General features: G+C 51.7%; 2 protein-coding genes across 2 annotated transcripts in view; both read right to left on the reverse strand.

Moving 5' to 3' along the window:
* LSP1 (lymphocyte specific protein 1) overlaps nt 1-1,994 on the reverse strand; it is a 51,305-nt gene extending 49,311 nt beyond the window's left edge. Inside the window, exon 1 of the mRNA XM_080617920.1 lies at nt 1,862-1,994. Within this exon, the coding sequence (XP_080474046.1) occupies nt 1,862-1,941 (80 nt within the window). The 5' untranslated portion in view covers nt 1,942-1,994. The remainder of the gene's footprint in view (nt 1-1,861) is intronic.
* Nucleotides 1,995-2,949: 955 nt separating this feature from the next.
* Nucleotides 2,950-4,652, reverse strand: TNNI2 (troponin I2, fast skeletal type; the record flags this gene model as incomplete). Its single annotated transcript, XM_080618423.1, is given in 6 exon segments — nt 2,950-3,048; nt 3,358-3,534; nt 3,668-3,757; nt 4,140-4,268; nt 4,540-4,602; nt 4,605-4,652. Coding segments are annotated over 6 exon segments (606 nt in total).
* Between the last annotated feature and the right edge of the window lie 9,714 nt (nt 4,653-14,366).

Genomic DNA, 14,366 nt, shown 5'->3' on the forward strand with positions numbered 1-14,366 from the left:
GGGCACAGTTAAGTAGACAATCTTCATTATTTAAGCACACCCAGCACTTTTTTTTTCTCCCCGTATCTCCTCACTCTGCATTTACACCCGGGAGCCTTGGAATTTACTTTCCTGGAAGCTCAGTCGCAAGACTCAACTGCTCATAACTCCAGCACACTTTATGCTGCCTTAGGAGCACTGTCCTGACTCCATCCATACACAGGTCAGCTTAACAAGAGCTTTAGCCTCAAGGAAAGGGGACCACAGAGCTGAGCTAGCCACAGGGTGAGAAAAGGTAGCCCCAAACAGCAAGTAAACACTTCCTTCCTCCATTTTGGGACGGGCAATCCCCAGAGCCTAGCAAGCCTTTTAGTAGCACAAGTAAAAGCAGGAAAAGTTTAGAGCTGCACATGAGACTATCAGACGAATTGGGAGAGAAAGTAATTCCCCATATTTTAGAAACAGAAAGGAAGTTATTTTTGCTCACTGCTTGTGCCATCAAGTTTCATATTTCAACACAATTCTAAAATGCAGCTAGGGAGGAAGGGCTGTGCCACCCTGCCGTCAGAATTCACAGACACACTCCTTAAACATGTCTCTAAAGGCTGTAAGGGTTGGAGTGCTACAGAACAGACCCCTCCAGACAGCCCCTTGTCCAGCTGAAACTCCAGCAGGGAACAGAGGAGGGGACAAGCTGATACTGCCTCCACAGCAGCCCCACTGCTGGCCCTGGCTGCATCAACTAACCTGTGCCTGCCACAGCAAGAGGGAAGTGGCAAGTCCCAATCACCTTGGGTCACCCCAGCACCTGCTCCTTGCTCCTGCAAGGTGAGCTGAGCCCGCAGTGAAGGCACAGCCAGGCTGGAGTGATGCTGGGAATCACATGGATCACCCTGCGTTCCCCCAGCAGCAAAGGCTCCCCCCCTTTATATCGACAGAGAGTCATGCACAGAGCCTTCCAGCACCTTTTGAAGCTTCCAGTCAAGCCTTCAGCTAAGAGCTAATTGCTGTCAAGTGTCAGCCAAAACACTTAACTGCAACGGTTAGTGACAGAAGATGACGCACCGTTCTCCTCTCATCCTCACTCAAGGGTTTGGGTTTTTTTCCCCCCATCAACATTAACGTAGCTGGCTTTCAGAAGCCTTGGAGAGAAATGCTAATGCAAGCTTTGAAGCTGGAGGTGAAAAATCAGGTAACCCCCCAAGCTCCCTGGATGCTCAATCTGAATCCAGTCTAAATCAGAGTGATATACCTCAGCCGAGCTTATCTCAGTCTGCCTCCACCACAGACAGATGTGATCTCTGCTACTGATCTGTCCTCTTTCAAACCTCATGGAAAGCTGTCTGTGTTATAGTGAACAGACTCCAAATTTTACAGTCTGTGCTGATAAAGCAACAAAGCCGAGCGGAGGCACAGGGAGATGTATAACCTCACGGCAACTAGCCTGCAACATTGCCACATTAATTTGGTTATACACATAGGGGATGCAGCAAGAAATCAGCTGTGCCCAGCGATTGCTGCAAGGAGAGGAGACAGCTGATGTTCACCCGCTGGCCTTAAAGATGGGGCTGATTTTAGCTGCAGAGCAGGTCCAGGTTGCCAGGCTCCTCGCTGAGCTTGCCGGCTGCTGGAGCTGTGGTTCCCCACTTGATCAACCCCTCCCAAGGGCTTTGAAGTTCGAAGGAGATGAGACCTTTAGGAAGTCTAAGTCTCTCCCTAACTGGAGGAACTGGTCAAAAGCCAGCCAGAGCAACTGACCCATTTCAGCCTCATGGGTCATTACCATTTTGGCTGCACGTCCTCCTTTCCCACCATCACCCTCCCAGTTTCCCATGACTGGAAGGCAGCCGTGGCATTGGGTTGCCAGGTCCGCAGGCCTCACCTCTCGCTGTCCCCAAGGTTTTCATCTCCCACTCGGTTCACACCTTCTGCACCCTCCTGGCACCCCTCCGAGTCTGACATCTTCTCCCCTGTCCAGCACAGTGGTCCTGCAGACAGCTCCGGTGCGAGGATGCTGCTGCCGTTTCGCTTTTCCTGTGCTAAGCAGAAGTGAGCTCTGCCGGAAACTTCATGGGCTGAGGGTTTTGGGGGGATGGGAGAGGGAAGTCAAATCTGGGGGGGGGTGGGGGGTGTTTGTTTTTGTAAAACCAGTGGGACTATTTTAAGGTTTTGCCACTGCCGGCAGCTCAAAATTGGGAAGTACTGAGCTAACCCAGAGGCAAAGCGAGGGGCACAGACATCCCCACCATGGCAGGGAGAAGAGCGATCTGCCACTCTCCAATTGCCTACAGAGCTTTGGGACAGCCAGCGTCTCTAAACTGGGGCACCATACACTGCACTGGTACCGGGCTGCTGCTGCAGGAGCTGATGAGGTTGCCCTGACTCTGCACCTCTCAAAGCCCACTGAAGCCAAAGGTTCCACTTCTGCCCTGCAGCCATCACGCCCCAGCATCCTGCCCAGCTCTTCTCCTTCCCCGTGGCTTCCTGCTGTTGCCACTGTGGGAGGAGGTTCTGCAACACCTCCTGGGGCTTGGACTCATGTCTTTGTCTCTTTGCCTCTAATGAAAGACATGGCCAGGAGCTGGTGGTACAGCATGGCAGGAGGATGCCAGCAGAGCATGGTGGCATGGCCTCACCCTTTCCTCTCCACAATGAGGGGATAAGCATCCCAGCTTTGGAGGGAGACCAACAGTAGAGAGATCCTTCATCTTCACAGCACAGCCCCTCCAAAGCCTCCCTGTCTTCACCAGGAGCCCCACAATGGGGAAAGACCTACCGGCACCGTGGCGCAGGTTGGAGTCTGGCTCCCCAGGCAGGCAACACCCACCTCTCCCACCAAAGCTTTATTTACACCACTGCTGCCAGGATGCAGCTCTTCCAAAATCAGAGAGAAATGGCACCTAGCCGGTGCCCCTGAACCTAGGGGGACAGCGGGGACAGGAGGGAGGAGAGGACAGGTGATGCAGGTGCTTAGGACTCGCCAGCCTCGAACATCTTCTTCCTGCCCTCCATGCCGGACTTCTCCTCAATGTTCTTCCTCCAGTCACCGACATCACGGAGGTCCTTCTCCTGGGGAAAGGATGGGCGTGTTGGTGCGCAGTGCCTCCCAGGGTGAGAACCCACCCAGGCAGGGCCCTTCACCTGTCCACCCATGGAAAACTGTGTGCCAGCTACAGGAACCCAATTCCGCCCATGCTATACATCTTTTCAGGCTGCATCCTCCTTTTTCAACATGATGGGTGCCAGAGGAGGAAATGCCAAGCAGGAAGAACATTACAGAAAGGCTCATGCTCAACGTTATCTGTTACACAGGGAGGCATGAACCCCCAGAAATGGGGGACAAATCCTATATGGGACCAGGAGAGAGGGAAGGAGTACCTTCTCAGTGTCTTCCTTCTTGACTTGCTTCAGGTTGGCTCGGAGATCCATGCAGACCTTGTGCTTGGAGCCCAGCAGAGCCCGCAGCATCGCATCAGCAGACATGCGCACCCTGCGCAGGGGCGGCCTCTTGAATTTGCCCTTCAGGTCAAAGAGCTTCAGGCTCAAGTCTTCCAGCTACAGGGGAATGAAATGAGGAGGGAAATAGAGAGAGCAGGGCATGGGCTTCTAACACAGACCCTAGCAGCACAGGCAGACACAAAGGATGGACTGGAGACTCCCCCGAAGGATGGCTCTGGGCAAAACTCACCTCCTTGTTAGTCTTCTGTAGCTTCACCTCTATGTCATACCTCTCCTCATCCACTGACTCTATCTTGGCATGAAGCTTTCTGCACAGTTCCTGCAAAGAAAAGCAGACAGGGATGTTGACTTCAAGGACTTGCATGCGATTCCTCACTCCTGACCACTCTGGCTCTGAAAGACCCCAGTCCAGTAGACCAGGTGGGGTCAACACCAGTTGGGTAGCTTGCAGGCCGGCTCCTGGTCTCCGTGCTGCTGGCTTCACACAAATGCTGCCGGCTTCACACAAATGCTGCCTCAACACATTGTTAGAAATGCAGCTTTCTTGCCACCCAGACCCTCTTTCTTATCCAGCCAGCTTCAGGGCACCCACAGGTAAGAAGGGAGTCAAGATGGGAAGGCCAATCTATATTCACCAGGCTGACTGATGGAGCAAGATCTTTTCTGCTCTGGCACAATGAAAGGGTTAAAGAAGTCTTTACCTGAAGTTCCTGCATGGATCCTGGGAGAGACAGAGGAGGGCAATGCTCTGCCAGGTAGTTTTGCTTTTCCACTTCTTTAGCAGCTGCTTCTTTTTCTATTTCAGTGGCAGCAAGCTGGAGCATAGCACTCTGGAAGACAGCAGGAAGATGGTCAGCGTAGGGTGGAGGCAAGGGAGGGAGAACCCTGATGAAGAGGCAGCTTAGGGAGCTCCTCATCAATACCAGCATCTCCAAGCAAGGGATACTGATGGGGACCCAGTAAGGAGTGAGATGGGAGGCTTTCACACTGTGCATTATTGCCTTTTCGAGGTAAGCAGTTAAGAACCAAGAGCTGTCAGGCTCAGGATGGGAGATGGGCTGGTCGGGACACACCTCACCCAGCCCCAGCAGTGCCACGTACCTTCAGGTGCTGCCGACGGGCAGTGGCTGCCCTCCTTTTTTTCTGCAAGTGGAAGGAACAAGATAAAAGCAGGTTATCAGGTGCCTATTCCCCTTTCTGTTCCACTTCCCCATGCAACCCAACAGTCCCTCGAGGATCTGCAGCCCTGCCAGTGAGCTGGCTCCAGCCAGCATGGATGGCTTGACACACAGTTGGTTCCCAAACCAGTGGCACTCAAAGAAGAGGCTTCCTGCCACACTCTGATATGGCACAGCCTGCCATTTTATATAGGCGTGTTGAAAGCAGCATTTGAGTGTGAGACTGTGTTGCATAGAGGAGGAAGTGGATAAGGATCTGCAGAGCAAAATGTAACAAGATCTGACATGGTTTGCATATGCAAATGGTGCCAAAGCCCTCCTGACAGGGCTGGAGGGCTCTGCAGACAATAGGCATCCAGCTCAGAGATGCAGTGCACCATCAACTGATTTTTGATCACATGAATCCAGGTATGGGCCATGACACAGCAGATCCCTTGAGCACTGTTAGCCCAGGCTTATCCTCCATCTGAAGACTGATACCTTAGCACAGTGTGCCCTCTTGGGCACTTGGTTTGATGGGGAATAAAAGCACCTGTTGGACATCAGCACCATACTGTGGAGTTTCTCTGTGTCCCTGAAATTCTCTTTCCTCTCAGTGGGGACAAGCTCGAGCTTGTGGTATTTTGGATGTATGGGGAGATGCCAAGCAGAGATGAAGGATGGAGCAACTTGCTAAGAGGCGATGCAGAGTGACAAAGCCATGCACAACCCTTCCACACCAGCCACCCCCAGGCTTTGAGCCCAGCACCACTCCAGCTCTGCCAGAAGCCAGAGAGATCGTGTTAAGAATGCAGCCTCTACTCTGTTCATGCTTCCAGGTCTCCCTGGAGTGCCCTTGCAAAACGATTTGGCAGTGCTTGGTGGGCAGAGAATGAGAAGCTAGGTGTGGGGAAGGATGAGAGGATGCTAGGCCAAGGGCTGTGTGGTGGATTGGTGATGGACAGTCAGCTCTATACCACTGCCTTCCCAGCACCATCTCGTGGCTGGCTGGGAAAGCAGGAAAGGAGGGAAAAGGCTTCTTAACTCCAAGCCAGGAGGCAGAAAAGACGTTTAAAAGGGATTTTTCTTCTCCTCCCCATCTTTACCAGGAGTCAGCAACCAGCAAGCCTTGCCATGAACCGTTCTTACACACACACACAGCCAGCAGGCACTTGTCCTAAGGAGGAATGGTGAGCATCACTAAAAGAAAAACCCCAGCAAGACACGCTTACCTCTTCACTGTTCCGGAAGAGCAGATGGACAACGAAGGGAAGGAAGAGAAAGAGGAAAGGGGGAAGAGAAAAGGGAAAGTTAGCATCCTAATTGGAAACAAGCAGAGGAACAGTAACAAGCATAAAAAGTCGGCAGTTAAACAAAAGTTCTTAAATGCCAACAACATATCAGAGACAGAAAAATGGGAACTTACTCAGACATCTTGCTTTAAATGGTTGTGAGCCTGCAGTGAAAACCAAGAAAAAAGGTTCACAGTTATTCATGCTGGTGGGGACTTTCTTGGGTTTAAAAACAAAGCAAGATTCCTCTAAAAAAAAAAAAAAAAAAAAAAAAAGAGGAACAGGTTTGCTCTTATTTCCCAGCTTCTCCTAATTCTCATCATATAGGGAACTAGACTGCTGTTTGTGGATGAGAGCCAAATACGTGCCTCCTCACAGCCACACAAACCTCAGCATCAGGGGATTTCTGAACCAGACCAAATAGTGCTGGGCCAGAAGAGAGAGATTTGTGATACTAATTCCTGCAGGTATGTCTCTTGTTTGACCCCGAACAAACCATTTTATGAAATGAAGTAAGACGAGGAAAAGGCAATTTTCAGTTTACTGCTTCACTTTGCCATGCCGCCTTTCGCCCACTTCATGAATAAGAAATACCCCAAAGCCTGCGGAGGGGTGGCAGGGACCCCAGATGATGAGGAAAGTCTTCAGAGGATGCTGCTGCCAGTATATGCACCCATTGCATGGGGCAGGGGAACCTGTTGCGACAACCTCGCCACAGATGACATAGAACGGGGTTGTTGTCGAATTGGTAAAGGCACGGCAAGTTTCCCCAGACAATTCCTTGCATTTCATTTAAGTGGAAATTTTACAGGTACAACTCAGCATATTAGGGAAGAGACGGAAAAGCACCTCCGTTTTGCTGTAAATCATTTCCCTGTAAACAGAATTTTACTTTTCTAGCAGAGCAATATCTCCTGCTCATGTCTCCTAATGGAAGGATGCAGAAGTGCTGCTGAGCCCAAAATGAGATAGACCTTTGCAGAGCAAAAGAGCCCCCATAACACATCCATCTGCAGACGTGGGAGCCTCCGTCGGGAGGTGAAGTGTTAACGGGGGCTCATGCCCGGGGGGGGAGGCACAGCTTAGAGGGCCAAGGAAACTTTATCCTGGAAAATGTGCAGGCCCATCACATTACTTCAGGGAGGAGGGGGGGAAAGTGCTTCTAAAAATGGCCAGGGAGCTGCAGAAGGAGCTGCAGCTGTCTCCTCGGACGGCAGCGTGTCCCCAGTGCCAGCCCCGTGACTCAGGGAGGTCGGGGCGATGCAAAGCAAAAGCCACCGCAGGTGCCGGGCTGCAGCTGAGGGACAGGGCGGCCGAGGAACGCCAGCTATTTTTACTGACGCCCCTGCCCCATGCACGCACACACCCGCCTCAGCAGCAGCAATGCCGAGGAAGCGAGGGGACAACGCCAGGCTGCGGCTCACTGCCTGCAACGTGGGCTTTAAATCACCTGTTCTGGGGGGAGGACACCGTAAATCTGGATGCCGGCCCTGTCCAAGAGGGGTTTTGGGGAGGAAGGCACTGCAAGGACCGGGTTGGGAGATGGAGAAAGGGGTGTAAGTAGGGAACGTCACCAAGGTACCACAGACAAGGATCCCGCATCCCATATCCCACAGAAGGTCAGCATTAGAGAGCCTGCGGCTCCATTTGCCCTCACCACTCAAGCTGGAGAGCAGAACCAACCAAAGGAAGAGCAGGCATGAAACCAAAGAGAAAGGTCACTGGAAAAGACGAAGACTTTCCAACGCGCAGACCTTCTCTAACAGGCAAAGGATGAAGAATGCTTCATTAACGCCCATGTTTCTCCCAGCAGGTCATCCCCACCTGGTATTTATCTCCCTAGAACTCAGGTGAGTGAATTCACTCCCCCATTACCCCCTAAGAGCAAGCTGGGTCATTAAGAGACATGCAAAACAGCTCACCCGACTGGAGGAGAAAATCAGGGAGTCCCACTGGCTGGACAGGACAGACTGGCGGGCTGCAGGCAGCTGCCTGAGTAAGGAGGTATAAAAGGGCTTCTCGGGTGGCTCAGCAGAAAATCCACCTTCTCTTTAAGGGCATGGAGACCTTCTCAGACCAATGATGTGCAAGAGTCCCCTGTGCACCTCCCTTGGCTGGGGCAGGCCAGGCAGGCAGCCCCAGAGGAGAGGGCAGCCACCAGGATGGAGGGGTGGGAAAGGGGAGGACATCTTCTACCCGTGGGGTGGGCAAGCGAAGCCATCCCAGGGGAGCCAGAGAGGTGCTTTCCCTTGCAAGCGCTGAGGAGGGAGCCTTCCTCTCCCTCTTCCTGCCACTAACCAACCACACCAGATACGGCTTCAAGGTTGCGGGGAGCCTGGGCTCCCTGCACGCAGACATCCAGCTGCAAGGCCTCCAGTAAAATTTCCCTTTGGATACACAGAGTGACTTATCCATGGACAGGGCACAGCTCTGTTCACCTCCAAGGGCTTGGGAGCAGCCCTTCAGGACTGAAGGGGAAACAGCCTGCACCCCACAATCCCTTGCCGATAGCATGTGCAAGAGCAACCTCTGAGTGAGCCACCCATCACCAGCATGCTCTTTCAACCTCATTTACCACACAGGAAACCTCTACAGCTCCTCCCCCTGTGAAGCATTGCAACACAACAAAGGTTTTGTTTAAAAATAAACCTCTGGAGCTGCTGCAGGCAGCCTCAAGGCTCCCTGCACCGCAGGGGCTGGTGAGAGGCAGCAAAGCATGGGGGAGCAGCCCCACACTGCCAGCAAGAAAGATAATCACCCCGTGGGATGACCCAGACCTGTAACTCCATGGGTCCAAAGGAGAGGTTGGTGGACGGTAGCTGAAAATATTCACCAGCCCTAGTCACAGCACATGCAGTGTGTGTGTGTGTGTAGGGGGTCCCTATAGGAGACATGATCCCCAACAGCTCCCGCCCTTCTCCTCAGCCCAGGTCCTCCCTCCCCTTTTAGCAGGGGCTTTTTAAGCTGATCAAGACGTATTTTCCAGGCACCTCTCAGACATTACAGAGACAACAGCAACTCCACTGCTGCTGGCTTCCGGTTTCACCACTTGTGACATCGTGCAAGTAATGCTGCAGATGCCAGTGAAGCAAGAGCAAGTCCTTGAGACTGGGCTGGAGTCTCACAGGGGTTTGCCCCCATAGTAAGTGGAGGATGGAGAAGTCCCAAGTGTGGGCAAGGCTGGGTCTACTCAGGCTTTGTTCCTCTTTAGTGTCAAGAGGTAGATGGTTTGGGTACTGAATATCTTGTTGTCGATGTACGCTGGCCTGTAGATCCGAGCTAACCCCCTTGAGACACCTTGCTACCCCCTCCACCATGAGATTCCTGGAAATGCACAGTGAAGGTGCAGTTCAGCAGAGGTTTTGGCTGCTTTCGCCCTCATCATTGTTTGCTCCCTTGCAACAGCTGTTGGTCAGCACCTTGTTCGGGAGCTGGGTTGGGAAGAGCTGCAATAAGGATCAGTCAGATTCAGCCCTTTTCCCTATCCACCTCATGCACATCCCTGTCCCCCAGATGGTGAGCTCTACTGGAGAGAGACCTAGAAAACACAGAAGTTAAAATCCAGCAGCTTCAGTCCTCAGAAGCATCCCTCACTGCAGCCACTGAGGAAGAGTCATTGGTAGTGGTATCATTGCACCCAGCACCCACCTCCCATCTGGACTTCAGCAAAAAACTGGCAGGAGGAATGTCTGCTTGTCACAGCTAAAGCCAGTTTCTCAGAAAATGAAAACCACAGATCAAAGCAAGTGCATTTGCAGGCCACAGTGGCCAGCCTCAATAGCCACCAGTCAAAATCACCTATGCCGGGACAGCTTAGCTGCTCATTTCTCTCAGTGCAAACTCCATAGGCCATGTTTGACCCTAAATTGACTCCTTCTTATTCTTTCCGAAGTGTCTACATCCATTTTCTTTAGCTCCCTACACAGCTACGCACATTCTGGCCACTGCTAGCTCACCAGTCCTCCAGAGAGCAGCTCAGCTCTTGGTGGAGGGATCAGAACTGGGGGAGCTCTCCATTCAAAAATTCCCCACAGCCAAGGAGTTTCCTTCAGCCCCATGAAATGAAGACTTCCTGAAACTCCTGAAGTCCAAGCATACAGCACAGCAAGAGATTTGCTCCAAGTTCAAGGGTTTGGTTATCACCTGTGATAGGGAAGTGTTGGCTCGAAATAGTTGCATAAAGAAGTTCAAAGAAAGAGCAAAATTTTAGCTAACAGATGTGGGTTTGGATATGGAAGGAGTGGATGGTGAGGTGTGTTAATAGAATGAGCAGAAGGTTGAGCCTCCGAGTCTGCATAAGGTTTTTCATGGAGCTGATCTGCACAGAGTTTCAGTTGTAGAGCAGCTCTTACAGAAAAAAAGAGGCTCCAGACCTCGAATGTCATGAGGAAGAAACCCAGTGAGGACCATGAAGGACAGAAGCCCAAAACCGTCCCAAAATTAAGAGCTATGGTTAACATTAAGAAAGACGGAGAAGTGGTGTGAGTGAGTTATGAATTAACAAGTTCTTTGCAGAAGACCTCAAGGAAGACACAAGGAAGCTCCAGGCAAGTCCTTCAGAGAGGTGCTTTGCTCTGTGAATGTCAAGTATGACTGAGGGTATTGCACTGCTCACACCTTGTCCCCTTCCCTCATTCCCCTCCACTCGTGCTAGAAGAATGTGCCATTGGTATCGTCCCCTATTTCCAGAGAACTTCAGCTCTCCTGCAAGGCCAGATTGAGGGAAGACCTCATGCACATAGGAGGTTCTGCCCTACGCTTTTGATATAAACAGTGGCCTTGAAGAGAAACAGGGCATTTTAGTGACCCCTTCCACCCCAGAGGGACACTCTCCAGTGTGGGCTGCCAGAGGGGTTTGCAACTCATTGCCAACCAGAGCCAGGAGGAAGGGCAGCATTTCAAACTGAAAACACAAAGGGATGAAGAGCAGCTGCAGGGAGAGGGCAAGTAACAGAAAACCCCTCTGGATGAAGCCCCTTCCGACCATGGTAGCCGCTGGGAGCTTCAGTCTCCAGCAATGGGCAGGCTGTGTTCACAGCCAGGGTTAGGATCTCTTGGTTCCCAGTTCAGCCATGGGCAACACACCTCACTCCTCGGAAGAGCTTTTCCCACTTCCAGGCAGTACACTTGGCACAGAAGGTGCCTCAGACCCTACCACAGCATGGCCCTGTCTCCATGGCCACAGGCTGAGCTGGCAGGCCATTTGAAAAGCCAGAACTTCTGCCCAACACTGTTCCATGCCCAGCAGCTGATGCACCCAGGAGGTGATCCCTCTGGCATTCCCACCAAGCCTGCCCTGGGTAGTATTACCATAGTGACCTGACACCTGATCACATCCTCAAAGCCTGCTAAAGACCAGGACATGACCCAGGACATGTCTGGAGAACAGGCTGAGACCTCTGAGTGCTCAAAGGAGTACGGCTGCAACATGTCTCTGCTCTCAAAGGATCCTTCAAGCTCTTTGTGCCAAAACGAAGCACCAGTGAGAACATGGTGTCAGTTAAAAACAAAACCAAAAAGTGGCCAAGAGCTCTAGAAAGAGAGTGATAAATCACAAATCTCTTCTCTCCTGAGGTCAGCACCATCCCACAGCCCACCTCCCATTCCCCCCTCCACTCTCATGTACGCACCCCCCTTGGAGACCCCAGCACCCAGGCACAACCTCTCCCATCCACCCTCTACTGTTGGCACCCAGTAGGGTGGCTTTCCCAGCACCCCTCTTTCCCACTGGAGTTTCCCAAAGGCCACTTGGCTGAGAGCAGCCATCCCTCCCGCCCTGCGCTGCGCAGGACCCTCAGCAAGGTTTCCCCCCACCACCGCAGTGCTTTACTGTAGGCGAGGGCAGGATGCTGCTTCCAGCATCCACCATTCTGTCACTTTTCCTCTGGGCTTTGAGCTGGAAGAGACCCTCAGGTATCTCCTCACCCACAAAGGATAAAAGTGTTCTTTAAAAGGAAGAGGTGCAAACCTGCACATGACAAATCCAGAAGCTGGAGCTTTTAAAAGAGAAACCCATGCATGGCAAAGTACACGTTTTGCCCATAAAATGGCAAGACGCAATGATGCTAGCTAACGAATATTCATAAAACAAGCACACGTGCTGCTGGTGAGAAGAGCTTAGATACTCTCCAGCTCCCAAAAACTGTGAGACTAGCCAAAAAATCTGTGGCTGGAGGACAGCCAGCCCATACCCAGGCTGAAAGATGACAGCCCATAATCGTTTCTGTCTCACGGCAGACGACTGGTGACAAGCATGTATAAGTTTCAGCCTTCTCCTGGTGCAGCGCTCTCACTTGATTTCCTGAAGTGCAGGGACAAATATCATAAAAATCACTGAACAGGGGAATAATTTGCTTTGGGAGGGACTTCAGGAGGTCAGGAGCCTTGGATCTGGATGTAAATAATTGACATTATAAATCTTAATAGAAAACACCTCAATCGTCAGTACTTCTTGCTTCCTTTAACAGAGCCCTGCATGGCCCAAGCACTGCTTTTCCTCTTGTTACTGACCTGCAAAGCTGCTAATTAAATGCAGAGGGACTGTCTCTTGCCTGAAGCGGAGGAGCAAACACCTCGCCCAGCACCCAGGCAGCTTGCACGGTGCAGACTGGCTTTGGATACCTGCTTTTGACCCCCTTAACCCACCAGCAAAACCCCCTTTACCCTGGCGGTGCAGGATCAGGCAATGGCTGGCTCCTGCCCCCTGGAAGAGGCCACCTTGGACTCCCCCAGAATCACTGCATGGCTGCCAATGACTCTGTGGCAATGGGAACGCGCTTGCACCACAGCATCGCAGCTTGCTCTCCCTCTCCACACACACTCCATCTACAGAAGTAATCTTTGCTGGGGAGGCTCTAACGAGGCCACAGAGCAGATGACACGGAGACCCAGCTCACAGCATGTAGCTGCCCTGCCCTCTAGATGCAGATGTGGGAATCCCGCACAGACACAAGCTGAGGAGGAGTTGATTTCCCCCTCCTTTTAATTCCTCGTAGCATCTTCCACCAGGGAATCCTCCTGCTGCAGGACCCTCCAAGTACACGAGGAGCATTGGTCAGGCAAAAGGTGCTTGGGCATCTGGCCTTGGTAGATGAGGGACAACTAACCTTATCAAGGTGAAAGGAGGTGAAAGGAGATGCTTGCACGCAAGACAGGGCTGTCCACCTCCCTGTGAATAGGCTCACAAGCCGGCTGTGCTCACTTTCATAGGATCATAGAAGAATCATAGAATAGAATCACATAATAGTTTGGGTTGGAAAGGACTTTCAAAGGTCATCTAGTCCAATCCTCTGCAATGAGCAGGGACATCTTGAACTAGAGCATGTTGCCCAGAGCCACGTCCAGCCTGGCCTTGAATGTCTCCAGGGATGAGGCTTCTATAGCCTCTCTGGGCAACCTGTTCCAGTGTTTTATCACCGTCATTATAAAGAATTTTCTCCTCACATTCAGCCTAAATCTCACCTCTTTTAGTTTAAAACCATCACCTTTCATCCTATCGCAACAGCCCCTCCTAAAAAGTCTCTCCCCATCTTTCGTATAGGCCCCTTTTAAGAGCTGAAAGGCCATGGCTTATTTCACCCAAACAAAGCCCAGCTCCACCAGCCCTGATTCAAACAGCTACCAGCAGATGCTAAGAGGATCCTGCCAGAGGAGGAGAGTGCTCAAAGCCCTGTTACAAGAACACAAGGCAGATTGAGGAGGAAAGCAATGACGGAGGAAAAAAGCAGCCTTGGCAGTGCAGTAAAAACTGGAGCTGGGCTCACCTCTCCCTCTTCAGCAAACAAATGGGTCTGCTGAGTTTTACCACACGGAGGCTTGCTCCAGGCTGCCCAGAGCCAGATCAGGGAGGTGCTCGGCCCTAGTTTCACTGGCTTCCCTCCTAAATGTACCACGGGCTTCCCTTGTCCATGGGACTGCACTGGTGATTTGGGCTCCAAGCTGTAGACAGAAGCAATAGGCACTGGTACTGAGGGTAACATTTCTCAAGGAGGGGACATCCCTGCACCTTCTTCAACCATGTCCATTTTGGGACTAATAAGCATGTGCTTTTATGCCTGGCCACATAAATTATGCAGTGAACCTCAAGGCCATGACTTCAGAAAAGGGAGCTGTAAAAAACACACACAAATAAAAAGCACCTGTTCCTAAAGCCCTTCTGGGTCCTGCATGGCCCTAAATCATCACACAGCATCACCAGAAAAACAACCTGGCAATGGATTTGGGACCCCAAACCCAATTCAGAAATGCTCCCTTCTGAATAGCCTTTTCCAGCCTGATTTTAAGGCTGAGGCTGAAGGTTGAGGCTTTAAACCATCCATTTACACATCTTTCTCAGGTGGCTGATTTCCTCCTCCATCTCATTAGCGGCTGCCAGCAGATGCTATTTCTCCAGCAGAAGGCACACTCCACTTGTTACAGCCGTCTCAAAACCACCCTGTCATTTCTTCTCTCCTCACGGCCATGGAGAAGCCTGGAGAAT

The sequence above is a fragment of the Psittacula echo genome (assembly GCF_963264785.1).
Source record: "Psittacula echo genome assembly, chromosome: 5".
NCBI classification, from domain to species: Eukaryota; Metazoa; Chordata; class Aves; order Psittaciformes; family Psittacidae; genus Psittacula; species Psittacula echo.